This window comes from Dermochelys coriacea, chromosome 2 (genome assembly GCF_009764565.3).
Source record: "Dermochelys coriacea isolate rDerCor1 chromosome 2, rDerCor1.pri.v4, whole genome shotgun sequence".
Lineage (NCBI taxonomy): Eukaryota > Metazoa > Chordata > Testudines > Dermochelyidae > Dermochelys > Dermochelys coriacea.
Genome location: NC_050069.1, coordinates 25,714,668 through 25,736,282, shown reverse-complemented (window position 1 = coordinate 25,736,282; position 21,615 = coordinate 25,714,668). Strand labels below are relative to the sequence as shown.

Sequence of the window (21,615 nt, the reverse complement as noted above, 5' to 3'; positions counted from 1 at the left end):
GAAGTAGATTAAATTAGTGAACCTTTAGTACATGTTAAAATGCAGTTCTGCACAGTTATCCACAAATACCACTAAATTCTTTAAGAATGGAAAACTGGGTATGCCTGTAAACTTCACCCGAATTAGAGATTTTAGTTTTAAGATAAAAAAATGTTTAGTACTTTAGATATTCATTAAAGCAATACGAGATCATTTGCATACCCTGATCTTGTCTTAAAGCATAGCTACTTCAGCAGTTAGCTACTTTAAAGTGACAGAAAGTTCTTTTAAAGTAGTACATCTTTGTAAAATATTCTGACAACAGTAAATGATTCTTTGGTGACAATAAAAAAAATAAAATAAAAATGTAGCTAGCATTTACATTTTATCTTGTTTTATCTTCATATTGCTTCACAAGCGTAACTTAATCCTGAGCACCTGAGAGATGAGTAAATATTATCCTAGCATAAAAAAAAGGAGGAACTGAGGCAAGTCAACTAAGTGACTTGCATTCAAAGCCACAGTGGGAATTAATGTCAAAGTTGTCATTAGCACACAGTAGTTCCTGATTCACAGCCCTGCACTCACACCAGGGCTAATATCGAATATGTGGGCAACATAATAAGCTGGTGTAAATTTGCATAGTTCCACTGACTTAATTTCAATGGGAAAAAAAACCAAAACACAGATTTACATCAACTGAGGGTCTGTTCTTGTGACTTCAAATTTATTTCCATAAGAACTGTAAGCTGTAGTTACAGAATAGGAGTATGAATCACTTCATTACAGGAGCAGGAAGGGTAAAAAAAAGCAGCAGGCTATAATAAATGCTTTGCATTTATACTGCACCCTTTTATCCAAGAATCTCAAAGTACTTTGACGCTTCCCCCATGCAGTTTGGAAAAAAAAAAAACCCACAACTTAAGTATAAAAAGTGATTGACCACTTTAACCAGTTTTCATTTAAAAATTCCTCCCTCACAATTCCCAAGTTTGTAAGTGATTTGCAAGTTCCTTTAATTATTTTCAAGAAATCCCCCTCAAAGACTTACAGTAGCCAGGGTGTACAAGTTAGGGAAGGTTTTTGTAGGATATACAGGTCTCATATAGGGAGAATGTGTTCCACAAGATCCTGAAAGTACAACAGGAAATACAAGTGTTAAAAAAAATGGGACTATCATACACTGAAGGCAGAAAGATAGGAAGACCTTTGCTTAATTAACAAATACCAAGAAACATGTTTGAACCGAATTAAACAAACACGACTCTACTGCTTAAGCATAGAGGCCAACACTGCTAAAGCACACGTATTAAATAGACATGCATGGCCTAAAATATGACAACACTTTCCCTCGTACAAAAAGGATGGAGAAATAATTTGGCAATAGATGTATAAAACGAGGTAGATTGAAAAGAAAAAAATGCTTCCTTTTTAATTAGTACTTCAGATCATTTTCACTACAAGTTTGCCCATATTAGCAGTAAAATAACTCCAGAAAATTCATGCTAATTTCAGGTGACAAACACCTGTATTAATCAGTCTGAAACTATAATTCCAGAGTTGTCACAGGGTAATTTTCACCAGACTTCCCATTTGCGTACAGTAGTGCACACAGTTGCTGCTACACTATGTTGAATTCAAGATTAGGTTTGTTTAGCAAACAAACAAAAGACTGCACTTGTTCTGGGAGGCTCTCCCAAAAAAAAAAAAAAAAAAAACACACACCAATGCACTTCTGCCATTCTTATGTTATTGTTCTGCACTGCTCCAGCCTGTGTCTTTCAGGCCTAATCAAATTATCATTTAAGCCAATGGGACTTTTGCCATTTGACTTCATTGGGAACAAGAACAGGCCTTTAGATTGTTAGGCCTTTGGGCCAGAAAGCCAGCTGTGTTTGATGCAGCTCTTCTACTACATAGTACCTTGTTGGTTTATGGTGCTATACAAACAATGAAAACAATATGAGAACAAGAGATTGCCGTAGCTGTTTGTTCTAATAAAACAGATTTACTTACTTAGTTTTTCAATGTTGGGCATGACCTTACTCCCTTTCTTCATGTATGATGCACGAAAGCCATCGACAGAGAAGATGATCAAAGGTGGGCGAACAAAACTGAAACAAAAGGCTATGTTAACGTATCCAGGGTTGAAAGGAGTATTTTGAAAACTATTTTGTATGCTCAGTCAGACTAATGAGAGTTTATACTACTACAACAGTAGAAGTCTATAAATTTTAAAGTTAGTAGATCAGTACAGTTTAGTAATATTTATATTTCAGGAACACCCAGAAGCCCAGATCAGGATCACAATCTTATTGTGCTGTTGTTATAAAGACCAATACAAAGACATATCCCTTGTCCAAAGAGTATTATAAATCTAGGAAGTGTAATGATGTACAAAGGGCTGTAAGAGGAATACAAGTAACATACATTTACACATAATAATTGCAATTTAAAAAAAAAAAAAAAAAAAATTCCACAAGCACAAATCTTTTCTGTTTTTGTGAAAAAGGGTCATAGGAAGTTTAATGTCCACACACAGTATGTGAGAGAGACTAGCTGCTCTAACACAGTAAAGAAGAGGAGTACTCATTTGTTACTCTTTATAGAGCAAGAGCCACATTGCTCCTCTTGAGATACAAACACAGCCAGAATGTAGAAGTTTCCCAAAGCTCATGCAGAGGCAGGGAAAGCAATTTCTTCAAACGTGGGTGCCCAATAGGTATCCACAGTGAACTTATTCTTAGGCACCTAAAGTCTTAAGTACCCACAGCGCCCACGCAAGTCAATAGGAGCTGTGGATGCTCAGTATTTCTGTGAAAGAGTCCCCTTATTTAGATATCTAAATTTAGATTTAGGCCTTGATTCAGCAAGTTACCTAAGCACATGCTTTAACATGTGAAAAGTCCAGGAGTGCCAGAACAGGAAGGTCAGGGGTCCATGACCCTCCCACTTTTACTGGCCATGGGGCGAGTGACAGAAGGAGAGGGTAGAGCCTCAGGGAGAAGGGACGGCATGGGGGCAGGGCCACAGTTCAGGTGCTGATGGCCCCCCACACTTTTAGGGACTTTCCATCGCTCCTGAAACAGTCCCACTGGGTTCAATGAGACTACATACATGCTTAAAGTTATTCACATGCTTAAAATGTCTTGCTGAATCATGGGCTAAATCAGTTAAGTTTCAGAATCTAAACATCCGCAGGAACTAGGGGTGCAGGGGGTGCTGCAGGTTTTACACAAGGCCCCGCGCCTGGGGTCCTGGCTGATAGCCCCATCCTCAGCCCCCTGACCGCTCTTCAAGTCCCCCCTCCCAGAGCCACAGCCCTGCTCCTGGCCCCAGCTCTGGTGGTGGGGATGGGGGGGTGCAGACCAGACAGGGATGGCGTGATGAGGTAAAACGTTTGGGGACCACAGCTTTACAGTTACCCTGGCTTTCAGCACCCTCACTATAAAGTGTTCCAGTGCCACTGAACCTTATTTGTTTTTAAATACTGTAAAAGACAGGTACATTTGGATGCAATGTTTAAAGAAAATTGGCCTGAAGGCTGCTCACATCAGGTCTGATCTAATACTTATTGAAGTCAAAGGAAAGACTTCCACTAAATTAATAGGGTATTTGTTCAGGTGCATGCATAAGTCAGTGAAATGGGCAAGTTTATCAACCTATGGCCAGTGGCTATGATTTAGTCAGCTCTTTTAACAAATGTCTTCTGCACAACTTCAAAATAAAATGCACTTACCCAGCTGGGCATTCAGGAGATTTTATCTCTTCACAGTCATCATCCACCCAGTGAGTCTCTCCTACATGGAAAGGAATGTCATCATTTTTTAGAAAAACTCAATACGGTTACCAATTGTACCAGACTACAAAAAAACACCCACACAACAGGTCATACTGTCATACTTCATGAGCAACATGTTTTTACACCCATTGCTCTCCTAGGCAGCAGTATGAACCTGCTGATTACCTGCCATTGTTCAACAAGTACAAATTAGCACCTGTTTAAAGCACTACTTCAAAGCTGAGTAAAGGGATTTCCTCTTGATCTTGTGTGCAAGTTTTCACATGGTTTGAACATTAGAAAGAGCACAAAAGCAGCAACTAGTATGAAAGTATCATGCTCACAAATTGTTAATTTCATAGCCTAGATGGAACTGAACCCCTTTCAGACACTGTTACTATAGGTTTCAGAGTAGCAGCCGTGTTAGTCTGTATTCGCAAAAAGAAAAGGACTACTTGTGGCACCTTAGAGACTAACGAATTTATTTGAGCATAAGCTCTCATGAGCTACAGCTCCGATGCATCCGATGAAGTGAGCTGTAGCTCACGAAAGCTTATGCTCAAATAAATTTGTTAGTCTCTAAGGTGCCACAAGTACTCCTTCTCTTTTTGTGTTACTATAGTATTAGGTTGTGTAGTCAATTATTTTCCACTACGTTTTTTGCTACTGTTCCCACTGCACGCTCAGACTTGGGACATACTTTGTACTTTCATAGGACAGAAAAAAGTCAGATCAGACACTGCTGCTTGCTTTATGACATTGGTGTTATTAAAAGGAATTGTACTTCCTCAATTTAAAGGGCAGATGCATAGCATACAATTTTGAACAGCAGCAATCCCAGTTGGCCCTGATAAGGGAGAGCAAGAGAGACAGAGGGACTCAAGGAGAAGATCTTGGCATAGGCAAGAGATGTGAAGTATTTGTTTGAATGGAACAGGAATTAGAGTGTCACATTTAATATGAAAAGAAAAGTAAATTTGTAACCAATAATATGGAGATGCTGTTCTTATATAAAGATCATTCCTGTAATGGTGCCCGGGTTACAGTGATCTTTTGTTATTGGCTGGCTAAATGAGGACTGTGTTCTATTTACATTAAAACAAGGGATGGCTTTAACTACTGTACTTGTTCTCTCCTATCTTTCTAGGGAAAGAAACCTCAAAAAGCAGGAACTGGAAACTACACCTAGCATTTAACCACAATTAATCTGCAAGGGTTTCTTCAGAGCTGGGAAGAATGCAATCTGCTAAAACTTGCTGGAGGAGGTATATTTAGTTTTCCTTCCCCACTGCAGAACGGGAGATGAGGGAGTAGAGTCTGCACTCAGTTACGCTGGTGTGTATCTGGACTATTCTCCTCACCTTCTAAACAAAATCATAGAATATCAGGGTTGGAAGGGACCTCAGGAGGTCATCTAGTCCAACCCCCTGCTCAGAGCAGGACCAATCCCCAATTTTTGCCCTAAATGGCCCCTTCAAGGATTGAACTCACAACCCTGGGTTTAGCAGGCCAAAGCTCAAACCACTGAGCGATCCCTCCCCCCTTGAGCGTATGCAGTTGCTTGGCAGAAAGGAAGAGGGGAAGAAAATGAAGATTCCAAAGAAAAGCCTTTTCTGAAAGCAAGTCGTTGGGGAGGCTAACAATAAAGTGAGACTGATCTCTGGGTAAATCCTATTGAATCATGGAGAAGTGTATTGAAGCAAGGTCAAATAGCCAGAAGACCATGTTCACGTTGGCTCATTCACCTGCACATCTACCAATGTGATATATGCCATCATGTACATTAGCCAAACTGGACAGTCTCTAAGCAAAAGAATAAATGGACACAAATCTGACATCAAGAATTATAACATTCAAAAACCAGTAAAACACTTCAATCTCCTTGATCACTCAACAACAGGCCTAAAAGAGACAATTCTTCAACAAAAACTTCAAAAACAGACTCCAACGTGAAACTGCACCACTAGAATTAATTTGCTAACTGGACATCATCAAATTAGGCTCGAATAAAGAGTGGGAGTTGTTGGGTCTTACAAAACCTAAATTTCCCCTACTGCTAGTCACACCTTCTTGTCAACTGTTTGAAACAGGCCACTCTCATTACCACTACAAAAGTGATTTTTCCTCCCTTGATATCCTACTGTTAATTGAATTGTCTCAGACTGACCTCCCACTTGGTAAGGCAACTCCCATCTTTTCATGTGCTGTGTATTTATATTTGCTACTGTATTTTCCACTCCATGCATCTGATGAAGTGGGTTCTAGCCCACGAAAGCTTATGCCCAAATAAATTTGTTAGTCTCTAAGGTGCTACAAGGACTCCTCGTTGTTTTTGCTGATAAAGACTAACAGTTAACACTTGGAAACCTGTCAGATAGAGGAGGTGCACCTACACATGGCAGGACATGTTCCAATAGGATCAAGGTTACTATGGAAATGAAACAGTGATACATGATTATGAAGCTATTTCCACATGATAATGATTATTGAAGCTATTTCCATTAAAAAAAAAAAAAAAAAAAAGGAATTCGCTCTAATTAGAGAGAACACAAAGATCTAATCCTGCACATACCTACTCTATGTAACTATGTGTCACCCTTCCCTTGCCCTCCCACCATGTGTCTGTTGCATCACTTGTTGCATCTTGTCTTGCATCAAAATATAAGTGCTTTAGGACAGAGACTCTTATGGTTTGGGTTTTGTTTTAAACGGAACAGCAGCAAAGCTAAGCCCTGGTCCTTATTGAGACCATGAAACAGTACTATATTCACTGTAATACAATCGAGCATATCTAAACTATTTTTTTTGCTTTACAACACACTACAAAGGTGTTTTCAAATCTATCTCAGCATGCAGAATCCTTTCCTTCTCCACTCAGCCTGTCAGTATCACTTCCAACTGACACAAAGCATTCCCACCATCACCAAATCCGAAACACACTGCTTCTGCAGAATTGACAGCACCTGTGAGCCATGGACACAGGAAACTAGACCTGTCCCCCACACTCGCAAAAGAACAGAAAATAAAATGTGTATGATGTGGGGGAGGGGCAGGATGGAGGCTCTCACAAAAAAAAAAAAAAAAAAAAAATACTTGGCATTACCCACAGGGCTGGCCTCTATCAGTTCAGGCTAGATAAAGGGACAGAAATATGTACCTTTGCATACAGCTTGATAATTAGTACAACAGTCTCCTCTGGTCAAGCAGTCTTCAGAGCAATGACAGGCATTCTCTTCATTCCTTGCCTCTCCACAGCGATCTTTGGTACATTCCCAGCCTCGAGCTAAAATATTCACACGGTAAGTGTAAATGTTAAAGATGATATTTTTAAAAAGGGTCCCCAGCACTCAGTTGAACATCCCAGTGAAGTTAGCCCAATCATTACAGTCGGCTTTGGAAGTCTGCGATCTGCACAGTGTTTGAAATCAATAGGTTGACTATAAACAAAAGACGACGTGAGCCATAGAGGGGTGTGAAGTTTTGTGCGCTTCCCCATTCACAAGCAGGGAGTTTTATTACTCTGTGATCCTGTCATTTAAGCCACTTTCCAAACATAATACCAGCAAAAGTATCACTAAAATATTGTTAAGGAATTTCTCTCCCCTTCCCCACTAACCCTCGAATAAGGGATATGTTGAGGGGTCTGGAGCACAAGTTACAAATATTAGCACGTTAACGCCCCCCCCCCCCGCCCCAAACACACACACAAACACACACTAGTAGCTTTAGGAATCCACTATATTCAGTGACCGTTACGTAGATGGAGGGATGTAAAAGGGAGCAACATGGCATTCAATTGGGGGTTTTACTCATGCCAAGCTCCTCAACACACAAGATACAAAGATGGAAGGAGCCCATTTAGCAAAGCTAATTGGGTGAGAGTCTGTGCTGCCCCTGAAGAGACAGAGCATAAAACCTGCTGCCCAGAGCAAGGTGGTTTATAAGCAACCCTTCCAATCCTGGAGAGGCCATCCACATAACTGACAGTCCTGAAGGCATGTCCAAGTTGGGCAGCATAGGCGCCGATTCCATGGGTGCTCTAAGGCTGGAGCACCCATGGGGAAATATGGTGGGTGCTGAGCACCCACCAGCAACCCCCTTATGAGCTCCCCCCACCCCACCCCAGCACCTCCCACCCACTGGCAGGCCCTGTGAATCAGGGCCTCCTGCCCACCATGAACAGCCCAAGGCCAACACTGGGTTCCTGGCCCCCAGAACTATGCTCAATTTTCCAGACCATATCAACTCACTCTTTCCTGGATACTAAGCAGGTGAAGTTCTACTGTGACCTATGGAAGTCTGGGTAGGTCAAAATGTTCAGACCTGGCTCAGAGCTGTATGGAAGTGTCATTTTCATATAAATGAAATAAACTGGTGGGGAGGGCATGATAATTTGTGCTGAAAATTGGGGATATTCCTTATTCCATTTGAAACACTAGTCATCTCTTTTAGCTGCTCTAATAAATGTGATTTTTCACCAAAGACTAGAGTAACAAGAAGGATTTCAAAGGCAGGAAGACTAGGCACCTATGTCAACCTAATCACTGTACTAATCCAGCTACATGTTTTTTGATACAGTGAATAACTGAAATAAATACACAATATTTTAGGGAAAAAAACAGTAGCTTTATGCTCTGCCATAAGGAAGTGTAATTTCCAAAAGGCGTTAGTAGAGAGACAGCCTCTCTAAAAGTTTCCACACCCATGTATCAGTTGACAAAAAAGCCAACATGAACAGTGCCATATTTTCAACCCCCTAGTGTCCAATTAAATGAACTTGAAAGGTTCCATCAGTGGATTGTGTGTGCCACGACATCTGGAAACAGGCATCTGAAGCAATAGCAACCAGCACACTCCTTCGCCTGCAATTCACTCACTTTAGAGGACCTGCACAACATCTATGCACCAGTTAAGCCTGAAGAGCATCAGTGGGATTTAACCAGCGTTTTAACCTGCGTGGACAACCGCACAGGTGTGAAACCCACAGTGCGTGAATGAACATTAATTCCATAAGTATTTACCATTATTTGGGAGAAAGACAACATCTCAGTTACCACAGTTATTTCCTGTTCTCACTAGAGGAGAAGACTTTAGTATCTCAATGTGCGTCACTGTTCATGTTTTTATGTGGGGAACTGCAGTAATAGGATTTACTTTTTAGGTGGGATCTGACGTAAATAGAGGTGCAGGATGCTTCCTGGAAACCAAGGCAGAGGCAAAGGAAATACAGTAACTGGGGAAGACGCATTAATTTGCTTACAGGTCCTTGTAAGTAAGCAAGGACTGCACATTGAGAAAGGCTGAAGGTGTTCGAAGACGGGATGAGTACAGCATGCCCCGACAGTTGTCATTAGTCCATAGCCAGCTGTAAGCAGGGTGTATAGATACAGGGGAGTACAGTTCTCATACCTGTCTTTAAACATAGTTCATCAAAGTCAGAGCAGCAACTGTTGTAGCTCTTGCACAGGTTGTCACAACGGCAGCCCGGGGGCTCAGCTTCTTGAAGTTCAAAGCATCTGCTTTTGCAGGACCCAGAAGTACTGATCCAGGGGGAATCTGACAGGACTGCGTGGAATAAGAAACAGGGCAACATTTGTCAGGCCATCAATGACTGGCGAGTGGTTGCTCAAACTAGTGCTACTCTGAGTCATGAAACTTCAGCTGCCCTGTTACAGGAGAGGGAGGTGAAGGGAAAGGAAAAGGAGAAGCACCCTTGGTGTTTGCAGAAGCAAAAATCTAATTAAAAAAAAAAGTTCCTCTTTGGGGGGGAGGGGAAGAAGGTAAGCAGCATGCTGTGATAATGTCCTGCAAAGAACTGCACCTGGCTTTAAGTCCATAACAATCAAGCAATCATTAGCAGAAATAAAGTCTTAGAGGCCTAGTTATGGGAGCTTCAAAATCTTTCCCAAAAACAGGCCCTTGCAGTTAGAAACTGCATGACATGGTCATGCTCAACTGGGCAGTTAGCATGGAAAGGAACCGCAATTAGTCTACATGACAGTCAGCAGGATTCTGTTTACTGTACTATAAGGTGCCAGATCAACACCACAGTGAAAGGAAACTTTATGATACTCAACCAATTGAATTAGTGACCAATAAAGTGAGGAAATGCTTTTTTGGTGGGCTTCTGTAGAGCATTAAACTATAAAAAAAACTTTCAGCAATAACACTGATTCAGAAACTGTAGACCATTCATAAAGCAAGAAACTGAGTCCATTAATAAAGCAAGCATTAGACATTAGCATGATCCATTTGGGGGGCAGGGAGTGGAAAGGAGACTACTCCCAAGTGGGACAAAAGCTATACTCTTCCCACTAGGAGTATCCCCAAAGACACCAAAATATATTATGGGGAGGCTGTTTGTGACTCCATGGTTAAGGATGTTTTATGACATGGGCTAAAAATGGGGCATATATTCGAGTTCTTCCTCCTAAGTAGGAGTTTTCAGTGTGAAATTTCACAGTATGTTTTGAAACTTCTGATTTCTTTTCTTGAATTTTTAACTAGGAAGTATTTGAAACCAGTTAGGGGTCGAAGTTTGTCAGCAGCGATCAGACTGTTAGTAAGGCATAAATCTTAAATCGGATCTACTTAACAGGTACTTTTAGAAAATATTTTGGATTATGGCCATTTTCTGCTGCTGTTCTACATAGCTAAAAATTTATCCGTCAGCAGAATGGGGGAAGAATAATCTCCGCCCAACAAAAAAATCATCATCCCAACACTCAGTTGTCGGAGCATATGGTAGGCATAGGTGCTGGAACTAGGGGTGCTGGTGCACCCCTGGCTTGAAGCGATTTCCATTATATACAAAGTTTACAGTTTGGTTCAATGCATCTCAGCACTCCCCTCTCCCGCCACTATACAAATTGTTCCAATGCCCCTGAAGGTAGGAAGGATGGAAGGTACTCTAATGGATTTTGGATGAGTTGCTTGGTAAAGGCAATGTGGGAAGACTGGTGAAGCTAAGGGACAGAGTTACAGTTGTGGGGTATGGTAATGTAAAGTATGTGCACATATGTGGGGCAGAAAGTAACATTAGATGCTTAATATTTTTCTTTGCTATTGTAGTTTTTGAGTCAAGTAAGTACTGTGTGTGTGTGTGTAATACTCTATGTAAGAGCGTGGGAGTATCCCTTCAGTTAGGAACTCCCTCAGCATTCCCTTGATGAAGGGATTTTAAAATTTTAAATATTTTGGCCATTTAAAATATCATAGGGCTAAAACTTTGTATACATGTGGCCAGCACACAGATGCATGAGCTTTTCCTTCAGTTATTGAAATCAGTCCTCGTTTGTTTCGCCAGTGGCCAGAACCAAAACGAAAACCCTATGCTTTACATTTGTTTTTTCTTCCCATAATCCTTAGTACAAAACCAGATGAATTTTGAAAGCTGTAGTTTTACCAGGAGTTTACTAACTGAGAGAGTGACTAATTGCTTCTGGTGTCCAGAAAAATGAATGTTTTGAATCAACCCTTATTTTTCAGCTTTAAACAACATGGAAGCTTCTGTATTGTTCCAATCAAAGCCACAAATGAAATATTAAAGCCTTATAACTCCACAATAGGCACTGATATGTAGAGCATATGCGATTCCCAGTTAATCCTGGTGTCCTTTTTTAAATCATTTGTGCCCGATCTGCAGAAGTGCCAAGCAACAGTTTTTCTCACTGACGTCAGCAGAGGCTGTGGCTGCCCTGGGCTTATGAAAAACAATCAGATCCATCTGTTTTAAACCAGAGTATGCATGTCAACTGAAGTTTCCGACACATGCAGGACACTGGAACCTCTTTGAAGCTGTAAAAAGTTTTAAAAAGTGTCATTACTGCACTAATCCTTTATTCCAGTAGGACAACTACACTTTAGAAGGGACACCTACTTCCAAACTCAAAATTTATGACCACTCTGCACAGAATTGCCTCTCTCCCTTTCTTGTATATTCAAAGCACTCCAAATTTATGGGAGGACTTTTGAGATTGCTGTAAAATTTAACACATGAAGATTCGTTTCAATGAATATTAAGGGCCTGATTTTCTGAAAAGTCCAGCACTCTTTTAGGTACTGAGAATGGACAGATTTTCAGAAATAGTCTGCTGCTTCCAGTCCCATTATTCTCAACACCAGCTGCTGAGCACTTCTGAAAAGGAGTGCTGGACACTTAACCTCTCTTGCTTCTTTATCTTGCATGTCGTATCTCTGGTTTTAAGACCCAAGCCCCAGATATGGCAAGTTTGAGTGTGAGAATCAAAGATGTTATTTCAGAACGTTTCATATTACCACCATTGCCCTATTCATTTCAGTTACTTTCAATGGGGTCTTTGCATAGTAGGGAGACTACTCCCTCACACTGTTGAAAACCACATGCCAATGTGTATTTACAAAGGATAATTTGGTGAGTCTTACTGCATGTTATATAAGCAATTGTCTGTCAGCAGTGTTTGAAGTAGTATCTCAATGACTTAGTGTTAGCTGTGGGGAAGAATAGTTTCCATTATCTTCCAGGTAGGAAATCATTCAGCTATAGATCTTTTGTTATTTTCCATGCATCTGACAACTACGGTACATGCCTTTACTACTCATGTGACAAACTAGATCACAACTTAACTCAGACATTATATCAATCTACTGTTAACGCATTGGTTATACCCATGGGTTGAGTTACTGTAACACACTTTACATCATATCACTAAGAGGACTTATTTTAACACCTGTAGCCACTGGATATCAAGACTGTTCAATGGTCTGCGACAGCTGACCTTGCTTCTGAAGCTGAACCACAAACTTGCAGGTCATACACCCAGCTGTGGCCAGGGTACCGATGTGTGCAGCACTGTTTGAACAAGTATTGTCAGCTTTATAGGAGTTGCACTGCTGCTAACTAAGTAGCAGGTTTGAGTTGTCAGATGCTCCTGGATTGAATATGAAGTTATGAACTTTTCTGAAAATTCCTAGATTGGCAGGAACTTCTAAGCCATCAAGTCTGGATCCTGCTGGAGAAAGAGAGGACTGTGGCTACCTTTGAACTTCAGGAGTTTTTCCCCTTTAACACTAGAGCTGCTTATACCTTTTTTTGGAACTTCAGTCTTTGCCAGTTAAGCTCAAACTATTGTTGTTCTTTAAAAGGAGAGCTCTGGGTGAAGTGGTATACCACGAATAAGGGAAGAAATCCTATGGAGGCATGTTGCCTTTTGTTCATTATCATAAATGATGATAACAGAGCCTGGAAATGCTATATCCATCTAGAAGAGTTCCATATCAAATTGGCTGGTTTGACTATATTGGATTATGTGGTCAAAATGCAGACTATTTGCAATAGGCAGACTTCCAGTAGGACTTCCATCCTATGGCAACTACTCAGGCATGTTTGCATAATCCTTAGGAGACACACTGCATGGTAAGAACTAGGCAATGGCTACATATACTTAGCAAGAAAAACAGTTATTTGAAGAGTTTTGGAGCAGCAGCAGTGTCACTGCATATTATTTATACTATATTTTGCAAAGCGCCATTGAAATGGACAAGATTTCAATGCAAGACCATTTAAAATGCATCATAATTGTTCTGGTACAAGTACAATTCCATGATTAGTTGTATGCTTAAAAATGCACATGTGATTAGTATCCAGGCTCCCACATTCACAGATCTAGGAAACAGATTTTAGCTCCCATCCTGACAATAAGACCGTCCTGTTGGGCTTAAGTAATATGGTTCAAGAGGATATTATACCAAGGCTACACATTCTGAAGCTACTTAACAACAGGTCTAGAAGACCTGTACTCTACCTAAACTTAATAGGTCAAGTTAAGAAATGGCAGAATCAGTTATTAATTTCCCTTGTTTTGGGGGACTTAGGTCCTTAGATGTTATTTTAATTCAGCTATTTGTTGTGTACAAATACTGACAGCTTATTAAATATAAAAAAGTTCAGTTTAACATCTAGATGAATTCTTTAGCACTTACTCTACTTTGTCATTAGTATGTAATTGAGTTAAAGTCATGATAGTCTGGATTCATAAAGCAGTACTAGAATGACAAGGTTTGGAATTTGAAAGTGCCATAGTATCCACCTTGTTAAGACAAGACACCACTCATGTATAACAATGAATGGTGAAAACATTTTTTTTCCATCTTGGTTTTTCCAACAGCAATGTCAATCCTATAAGATTAGGATGCAAACATCAAGGTACATGTAAATATATATGCCAAAACTCAGTGAAGTTGAAAGAGAACCTGCAGTAATCTTTTAGCTAGCTTGGTATTTCAATTGCATTGGGTTTCTAAGCAGACTATTTCCATACGCAGTTTTCATTACTATTAATGGCAGTCATATGATTGATAATTTCAAAGACATAAGTAGACTCCTTTGATCAGAGCATTTAAAATTTGTTACCAGTTAAAACAAGTTTACTCTTGTGCAGGGTAGTTTCCCCTCATAGAGGGCCACTGAACAGTTCCATTTATTACATTTGTACATAGATTCTATTATCTCAGATTTTACATCCTGTTTCCATTATAAAATTAACTTTGATATATTGGAAGTAACTTGGTTGACATAAAAAACAAGAGAGGAAACCCTCACTTGCTGTCTCTTATTGCTAAATTCCAGACAATTGGCTTTCCTTGTACTGGTCAAACCAAAACAAGTGACAATCTGTATGTGGAAACCATGAAACACAGGTGTTACTATTACTGCTACAAACATATCAGGCATACTACCTTAACATCTGTGGAGAGATATGTTAAGAGGAAAGTAATAGGAGCCATTTATGTTTTTGCAGCAAAGTAGGAGGTGCTCTTCTTTACGCAGGAAAAATCCAGAAGCAACATCCTTCTCAGTTACCTAAATGTCCTTACTCAGTCAGCCACACTGATAAATGCGTTGAGTAGACAGCAATTCTGGGGAAGGTGAGGGGGAACCTAAAACTCCTTACTGGGAACACAACTTACTCAAGTCACTGTAAACAAGCAATTTCTTTATGAAAGTTCTCAAGCTATCATTATAGTTGGGTATTGTAAATGAATCCCTTTCATTTCAGTTATATTAACCAAGTCAAAGTCAATTACCACAAACTTCCTTTTTCATGCCAAAGGAAGTAACAGAGACACAAGTCAAAACTCCTTTCCCCCCCCTTCAAAAAAAAAAAAAAAAAAAAAAGACTCCTTTTCTATTGTATACATTTTTCCACTTGGGGAATGCCTCAGGAGACAAAATCCTATGTTTCTCAACAAAATATAAACAAAGGTCTGTGTTGTGGTATGTCCTTTCTCTTCTCCACCCAGAAGAGAAGGATGTGAAACTGAAGAGAAAAAAAAAAATACATACATGACTGACAGCACATCTGCTTCATGCAGTTCTCAACATTAACACCTGCTGATCTCACCCCTTCCCTCCTCCAGTTAGTTGTCTGCTGTCTACTGTTCACAAATCAGAATGACTAGCCGATACAGAAATCTAAAAAGCTATTCTCAGTGACTCTAGACTTGAAATGACCCTGACCAAACAAGTACTGCAGAAATTTCTTCTCTAGCTAGTTGAATGAAAGTTGTGCGCTTGGGAAGTACCTGATCAAGTTACATTTATTTTAATTTACTAACCTATTCAGTAGGCTCACTGAACAAAAAGTCAGGCACAGCGTACAACAATCAATTGCAATATCAGACTAAGTTAACAACTCTAAAATAAGCCTAATTCTCCGGTCACATGCACACAGAGCAAAAGTTTAAGTAAACAGGTAACCTATAGGTGGGTCCCAAAGGTCAACACACTCAGGCTTGTTAACATATTCTTCACTATATCCCAGAACTAAAAGGAACAGAGTGGGAGTGGTTTCTAACCATGGTATATAACATAAGGTTAGTGAGATGTACAGTTTATGTCATTTACTGTACCTGAGATTGTGCCCTCATCCCAGTCTTCAGATCTTCTGAACCGATTTGCTGTAAATCCTACACAGACGTTAACCCCAAAGGCAAACGCAAATAAGGATATTACCTGCAAAAGTAAGAGAGCAAAATGATCAAACTAAGTAAAACAAGAATCCAAATTTAAGAGTATTGTGATTTAAAAAAAAAAAAAAAAAAAAAAAAAAAGGAGGGACCAGATATATTTGAGTTGCTAGTCACTACAGTTCCTATTACTGGAACAGTAAATGACAGTCACAATCTTAGAGTAATTAAAACCAGAAAGGGGAATTATGAATAAAACATCTCATTTAAAAGCTCAAATGTTTCTTTTTGTAGGCACTTTTTCAGGAGACACTGGTTATTCCTCCTTTCAAAACAAACATGTTCTTTTCCTTTCCTTCCCTACCTGATGTAACTGGAAACAGCTTGTCTTAGCCATACTAGAGAATTCTTGAAAAGCCTCCCCAAGCTGCTCTCTTTTTCTTTATATTGAGTGCAGTGTTGTTTGCTCCGGGAGTTCAGTCTATTAGCTACAACTAATCCCACCTGGTGAGGTTGACAGGCTCATTTGATTTGTCCAGGGGTGATTTCATCATGTTTCACTCACAAATCGCAGCTCTGAGTGCAAGAAGCTTCAGGCATCATCCTTCTCTCTCCCCCTCCCCCACAAAATGCACACACGCGCTTTTATGTGGTTTCCTCTGCCCAGGCAGGGGTTTCTCATGTCGCTGGGGCCAATACCAGTTCATGTTCGTTTTAGCCTCCTCGCAAAAGTAAGACGGGTAAAAGAGAAACCAATGCGTTTTCATCTTGCTGGGACTGAAAGCCCCTCTTGGGCTAGGGAACGACAAGCTCTGTTGCCATCTTCAAACATGAGAAAACTTGCAAGTGAGGATTCCCGTGTAAACGTTTAGAGAATAAAACAACGCGCCCCCGCGGCCCCCCCCCCCCAGCTTCGCTGATTTTGCGGAAGAGCCGCAAGGTGTGTTTCTTTGGGGTTTTTTTTTTAAAAAAAAAACTGGCCTGATACACTCAGGCACGGGTCTCAGGCTTGGGAACTACGGCTAAAGTCTCCCCAGGGCACACTGCCCAGCAGTTTCATGTTCTCTGTGTGTGTGTGTATATAAATCTCTCCTCTGCTTTTTCCACCAAATGCATCCGATGAAGTGAGCTGTAGCTCACGAAAGCTTATGCTCTAATAAATGTGTTAGTCTCTAAGGTGCCACAAGTCCTCCTTTTCTTTTTGCCCAGCACTGTAACCAAGTCTCAGCTTCCTTTCCCAGCCTTGGGATCCCTTGCATTGCTCCACGGAGGATCTAGGCAACTGCTCGCACTTGCGTCCACGCCTGTCGGAAACCCCCCCAGCACAGCTAAAAGGACGTGAAATTTCAGCCCCCCCCCCGGCTGCCGCTTCCTTATTTGCCTTTAAAAAAAAAATCACACCCTTCAGAGGCTGATCAGCAGCTCGCTCTGCAAAGGGGACGATAACGGTGCACAGAATTATGGTTCACGCTGCTGGTTTAAACGTTTATTTGCTAAGGCAAATTGTTTACCAAGTTACTTCACCACTTTTTTTTTTTTTTTTAAATCTGCTCAAAGCGTCTTTCACTGAACGGTTTACTAACAACTACACTGAAAGGGGCAGGGTCAAAATTGGTCAGCCTAACGCCGGACTTCCCTAGCTTCCCGGAGAGCCATCACATATGAGAGGGCACGGAGGAGTCCGGTAAGACTTTTTGTGGAAACCCAGTGGAAACGCCTAAGCCGCGCTCAAGCAATCCTGGAGAGATGTCAGAGCAGCCGCCGGGTTAGTCTGTCGTCGCAAAAAGAAAAGGGGGACTTGTGGCACCTTAAAGACTAACACATTTATTAGTGCATGAGCTTGAAGTGAGCTACAGCTCGCTTCCTCGGATGCATGATAGATTTCCACTCTATACGGCTACACTCAGTGCCTTGCATAATGACAGGTTTCAGAGCAGCCGCCGGGTTAGTCTGTCGTCGCAAAAAGAAAAGGGGGACTTGTGGCACCTTAGAGACTAACACATTTATTAGTGCATAAGCTTGAAGTGAGCTACAGCTCGCTTCCTCGGATGCATGATAGATTTCCACTCTATACGGCTACACTCAGTGCCTTGCATAATGACAGGTTTCAGAGCAGCCGCCGGGTTAGTCTGTCGTCGCAAAAAGAAAAGGGGGACTTGTGGCACCTTAAAGACTAACACATTTATTAGTGCATAAGCTTGAAGTGAGCTACAGCTCGCTTCCTCGGATGCATGATAGATTTCCACTCTATACGGCTACACTCAGTGCCTTGCATAATGACAGGTTTCAGAGCAGCCGCCGGGTTAGTCTGTCGTCGCAAAAAGAAAAGGGGGACTTGTGGCACCTTAGAGACTAACACATTTATTAGTGCATAAGCTTGAAGTGAGCTACAGCTCGCTTCCTCGGATGCATGATAGATTTCCACTCTATACGGCTACACTCAGTGCCTTGCATAATGACAGGTTTCAGAGCAGCCGCCGGGTTAGTCTGTCGTCGCAAAAAGAAAAGGGGGACTTGTGGCACCTTAGGGACTAACGCATTGATTTGAGCAATACCCGCTCTCGCTTCGTGGCCTCACCTTGCCAGGCAGGGCCGGCACCCACCCTGCTTTACTAGCCCCGCCTTATCGCACAGAAGCCGCCCTCGCTTCTTTTGTCCCGCGGGTGGGACCAGAAAGCGGCCTCCCGGCGCAGCTGTGTCTTCGCCGCGCAAACCACAGGGGGGCGTCATCACGGGGAGCGACAGCCAAAGCGGCTCCTGCTCTCAATGACATTCTGCAGGCGATTGGAGGGGTGGGGGGGAGGTGAGGAGGGGGGAAGGAAAAAAAAAAAAAAAAAAAAAAAAGACAAGCCCGATTTCCTCCGCAGCCAGTGCTAAACAAACCGGAGCGTGCGGGCTACCAGAGGGGCTCTTGCTTGCAATAGGGTCGCTGAGTAGATAGGTCAAGAGGCGAGGCCGTATTTTACCCTGCCCCAGTTTGGCTGGGTTGAAAATGACAGGGCTGGTCGGATTGCAGCCTGCACCGCGTGCTGAAGTCCACTTCTCCACCCAGGCTTGCAGGGATCCCTGCAACCCGGGGCTTGGCGACATTTTAACAAGGGGCTCCCACGCCAGAGCTTGCCCGTAGCCGGCGATAAAGCCGGGGTGCGCGAAAGTTGTGTCATGTGCATGCGCTCGCTCACACAGAGCAGTGGGGGAAGGACTCCTTTTGTTCATTTTCTTCCTCCCCATTGAAACGAAAAGGCTTTCTCCGAACCAAACGGGGGGGCATCCCCGCCTGGCAAAGCAACGTGTTTGAAGCTGCGCTTCAGCGGAAATGTTTCTATTTTGTTCCTGCAAATATATACTAAGTGGTTGAGAGAACTAGCCACGGTGTTCAGTTTGTGTAACTGGAACTGAGAGTGAGAGGGGTGGGGGGTGAAGACCTAGATACTTGCAAGGTGTCCTTTAAAGAAACCACGCTACCATTTGATGCAATCTGTTGCAAATATGTGCTCTTTGGAGGTATTTTCTGAGCACCCGGGTTAAAAGACATCTCTGGCTGGTGTGATTTAGCAATTAACCGAGAGAGAGTGAGCTAAATTGGGACACTAGAAATCACACCAATTTAGTAGCGCTATTTTAACAGGGAGCTCTTAACCAGGGACACCCGTAGATTATCTGTTGTATTCCTTCATTTTCTTTGTTGATAGCGACACATAGTTCCTGACATAGCTGCATAAACAACTGCAAGAGCTGAAGCCAGTACTCACGTGTGAGTGTTTACAGATTTTAAGGTAGCTAACTTACTGCACTTAATTTCAGAATCTAAACCCATAACTGAAGGAAGAAAAACAGCTAGTCCTTTAATCTATTCACCACATAGCAGGCATTTTCAGAGGTGCTTCCCTCATTTAACATCTTTAGCTCCTGTTGCAGTTTGACCATGACACAAATTTTACAAAGTGGATCATACAAAAAGTGCCATACTTGGCACTTCTAAACCCTGTTGTACAATGCCATCCATGAACATATTTTGCTGTGTAACAATAGCAAGTATCATAAAAATTATAAGAGAAAGCCAAAGTCATCACAGAGCACATTTGTAACAGACACTGTATGTCAAATATCAGGGTCGAATGTTAAAGTTAATGAAGTCCTTGGTCCAGTGGCCAGGGCATGGGACTGGGATTCCTGATTTCCATTACCATCTCTGCCACTGACTCATTGGGTAAGTCACAATCAGACGTCAAGAATTATAACATTCCAAAACCAGTCGGAGAACACTTCAATCTCTCTGGTCACTCGATTACAAACCTAAGAGTGGCAATTCTTCAACAAAAAAACTTCAAAAACAGACTCCAAGGAGAGACTGCTGAATTGGAATTAATTTGCAAACTGGACACCATTAAATTAGGCTTGAATAAAGACTGGGAGTGGATGGGTCATTACACAAAGTAAAACTATTTCCCCATGTTTATTTTTTCCCCCTACTGTTCCTCACACGTTCTTGTCAACTGCTGGAAATGGACCATCTTGATTATCACTACAAAAGGTTTTTTTTCTCTCCTGCTGTTAATAGCTCACCTTACCTGATCACTCTTGTTACAGTGTGTATGGTAACACCCATTGTTTCATGTTCTCTGTGTACATAAAATCGTCCTACTGTATTTTCCACTGCATGCATCCGATGGAGTGGGCCGTAGCCAACGAAAGCTTATTCTCAAATAAATTTGTTAGTCTCTAAGGTGCCACAAGTACTGCTGTTCTTTTTGCAGATAGAGACTAACACGGCTGCTACTCTGAAACCAGTTTCTGATTATGAGAGCCCAAATTGAGACACCTTTGGCCTGATTTTCCAAGGTGCTGAACACCTGCAGCTACCATTGACTTCTGCTGAAGTTGTAGATGGCTCAGTACTTCTGAAAATCAGCTCCAATATGTCTTAAAACTGGAGACCCAGAAAACTGAAGTATCAAAAATCAGTGACCACAATTTTAAATATTGGATTGGGGGGGACATTGGGGAATTTGAAACTTTGTGTCTTATGGACACAACTGAACTGAACTGGTATAAATTAGCATAGTTCCACTGAAATCAATGGAGCTGCACTGATTTACACTAGATGAGGATCTGGGCTTATGTTTCCTAGTTTGTAATGTGGGTATAATGATATTTACCATCCTTCATCATGTCCTTTAAGATCTATGGGTGATAAGCACTGTTTACTCCTGGGGGAATTATGTGCCACTGCGCAATGCAGAATTTTGCAGAAATTAATGTTTGGGATGTATTGGCTGGGGGGGCATCGTGGCTGGGCTCTAAGGGGGAGGAGTTGTGGGTGTCTGGCCCCCCATCTGGGCTCTGATGCGGGGGAGGGAGGGAGCAGAGAAACAGGAACTGAGTTTTCATAGGGGTTTCTTTAACTCTCTACTCCTGAGGGAAATTTTTTGTGTGTCTGTATTGTTGCTGACATACTTGCTGACAGGTACTTTGAAATAAATTACCAAAATAATTGAAACTGGTGTGATGAGCAAGTGTTATTTTGACAAATAAAATTTTCAGAATTTTAAAATAATTCTGTGTGCAGAATTTTTAATTTTTTTGTCGCAGAATTCCCCTAGAAGAAACTCTAAAAGTGCTAATTTTATCATTGATTATATTTCTTCTGTGATATTTGATAGATGTTTTCTAGTAGCTCTGAACTGAACAAACATTCACACTGACAATCTGACAATCACTTTTCCTGTATTGAAAATTCTGCCTGAAAGCATCCTAGTAACACAGGAGGAATTCATTAACGTGAACAAAACTACTAATCCTTATTTAAGCAGAACCTCACTGCAGGGGTCTCCAGTAATTAATTATCATTCTATGGAAACAGAAGAATGACTCCACCAGTCAAAAAATACACATTTTATTATTTAAAG

General features: G+C 41.4%; 1 protein-coding gene across 3 annotated transcripts in view; it reads right to left on the bottom strand.

Annotated features, from left to right (window-relative positions):
• The window catches only part of ENPP2 (ectonucleotide pyrophosphatase/phosphodiesterase 2), a 116,912-nt gene that overhangs the window by 52,077 nt on the left and 43,220 nt on the right, over positions 1-21,615 (bottom strand). The window contains exons 1-7 of one of the 3 annotated variants that reach the window (XM_038392611.2): positions 16,071-16,739; positions 15,650-15,752; positions 9,170-9,325; positions 6,918-7,043; positions 3,719-3,779; positions 1,996-2,093; positions 1,031-1,110 (exon numbers count right to left, since the gene is read on the bottom strand). In XM_038392611.2, coding sequence (XP_038248539.1) covers positions 1,031-1,110; positions 1,996-2,093; positions 3,719-3,779; positions 6,918-7,043; positions 9,170-9,325; positions 15,650-15,752; positions 16,071-16,103 — 657 coding nt within the window. In that variant the 5' untranslated portion in view covers positions 16,104-16,739. Of the gene's footprint in view, positions 1-1,030; positions 1,111-1,995; positions 2,094-3,718; positions 3,780-6,917; positions 7,044-9,169; positions 9,326-15,649; positions 15,753-16,070; positions 16,740-21,615 lie in introns of those variants that run through there. The other 2 variants (XM_038392613.2, XM_038392612.2) reach the window with 2 other exon arrangements.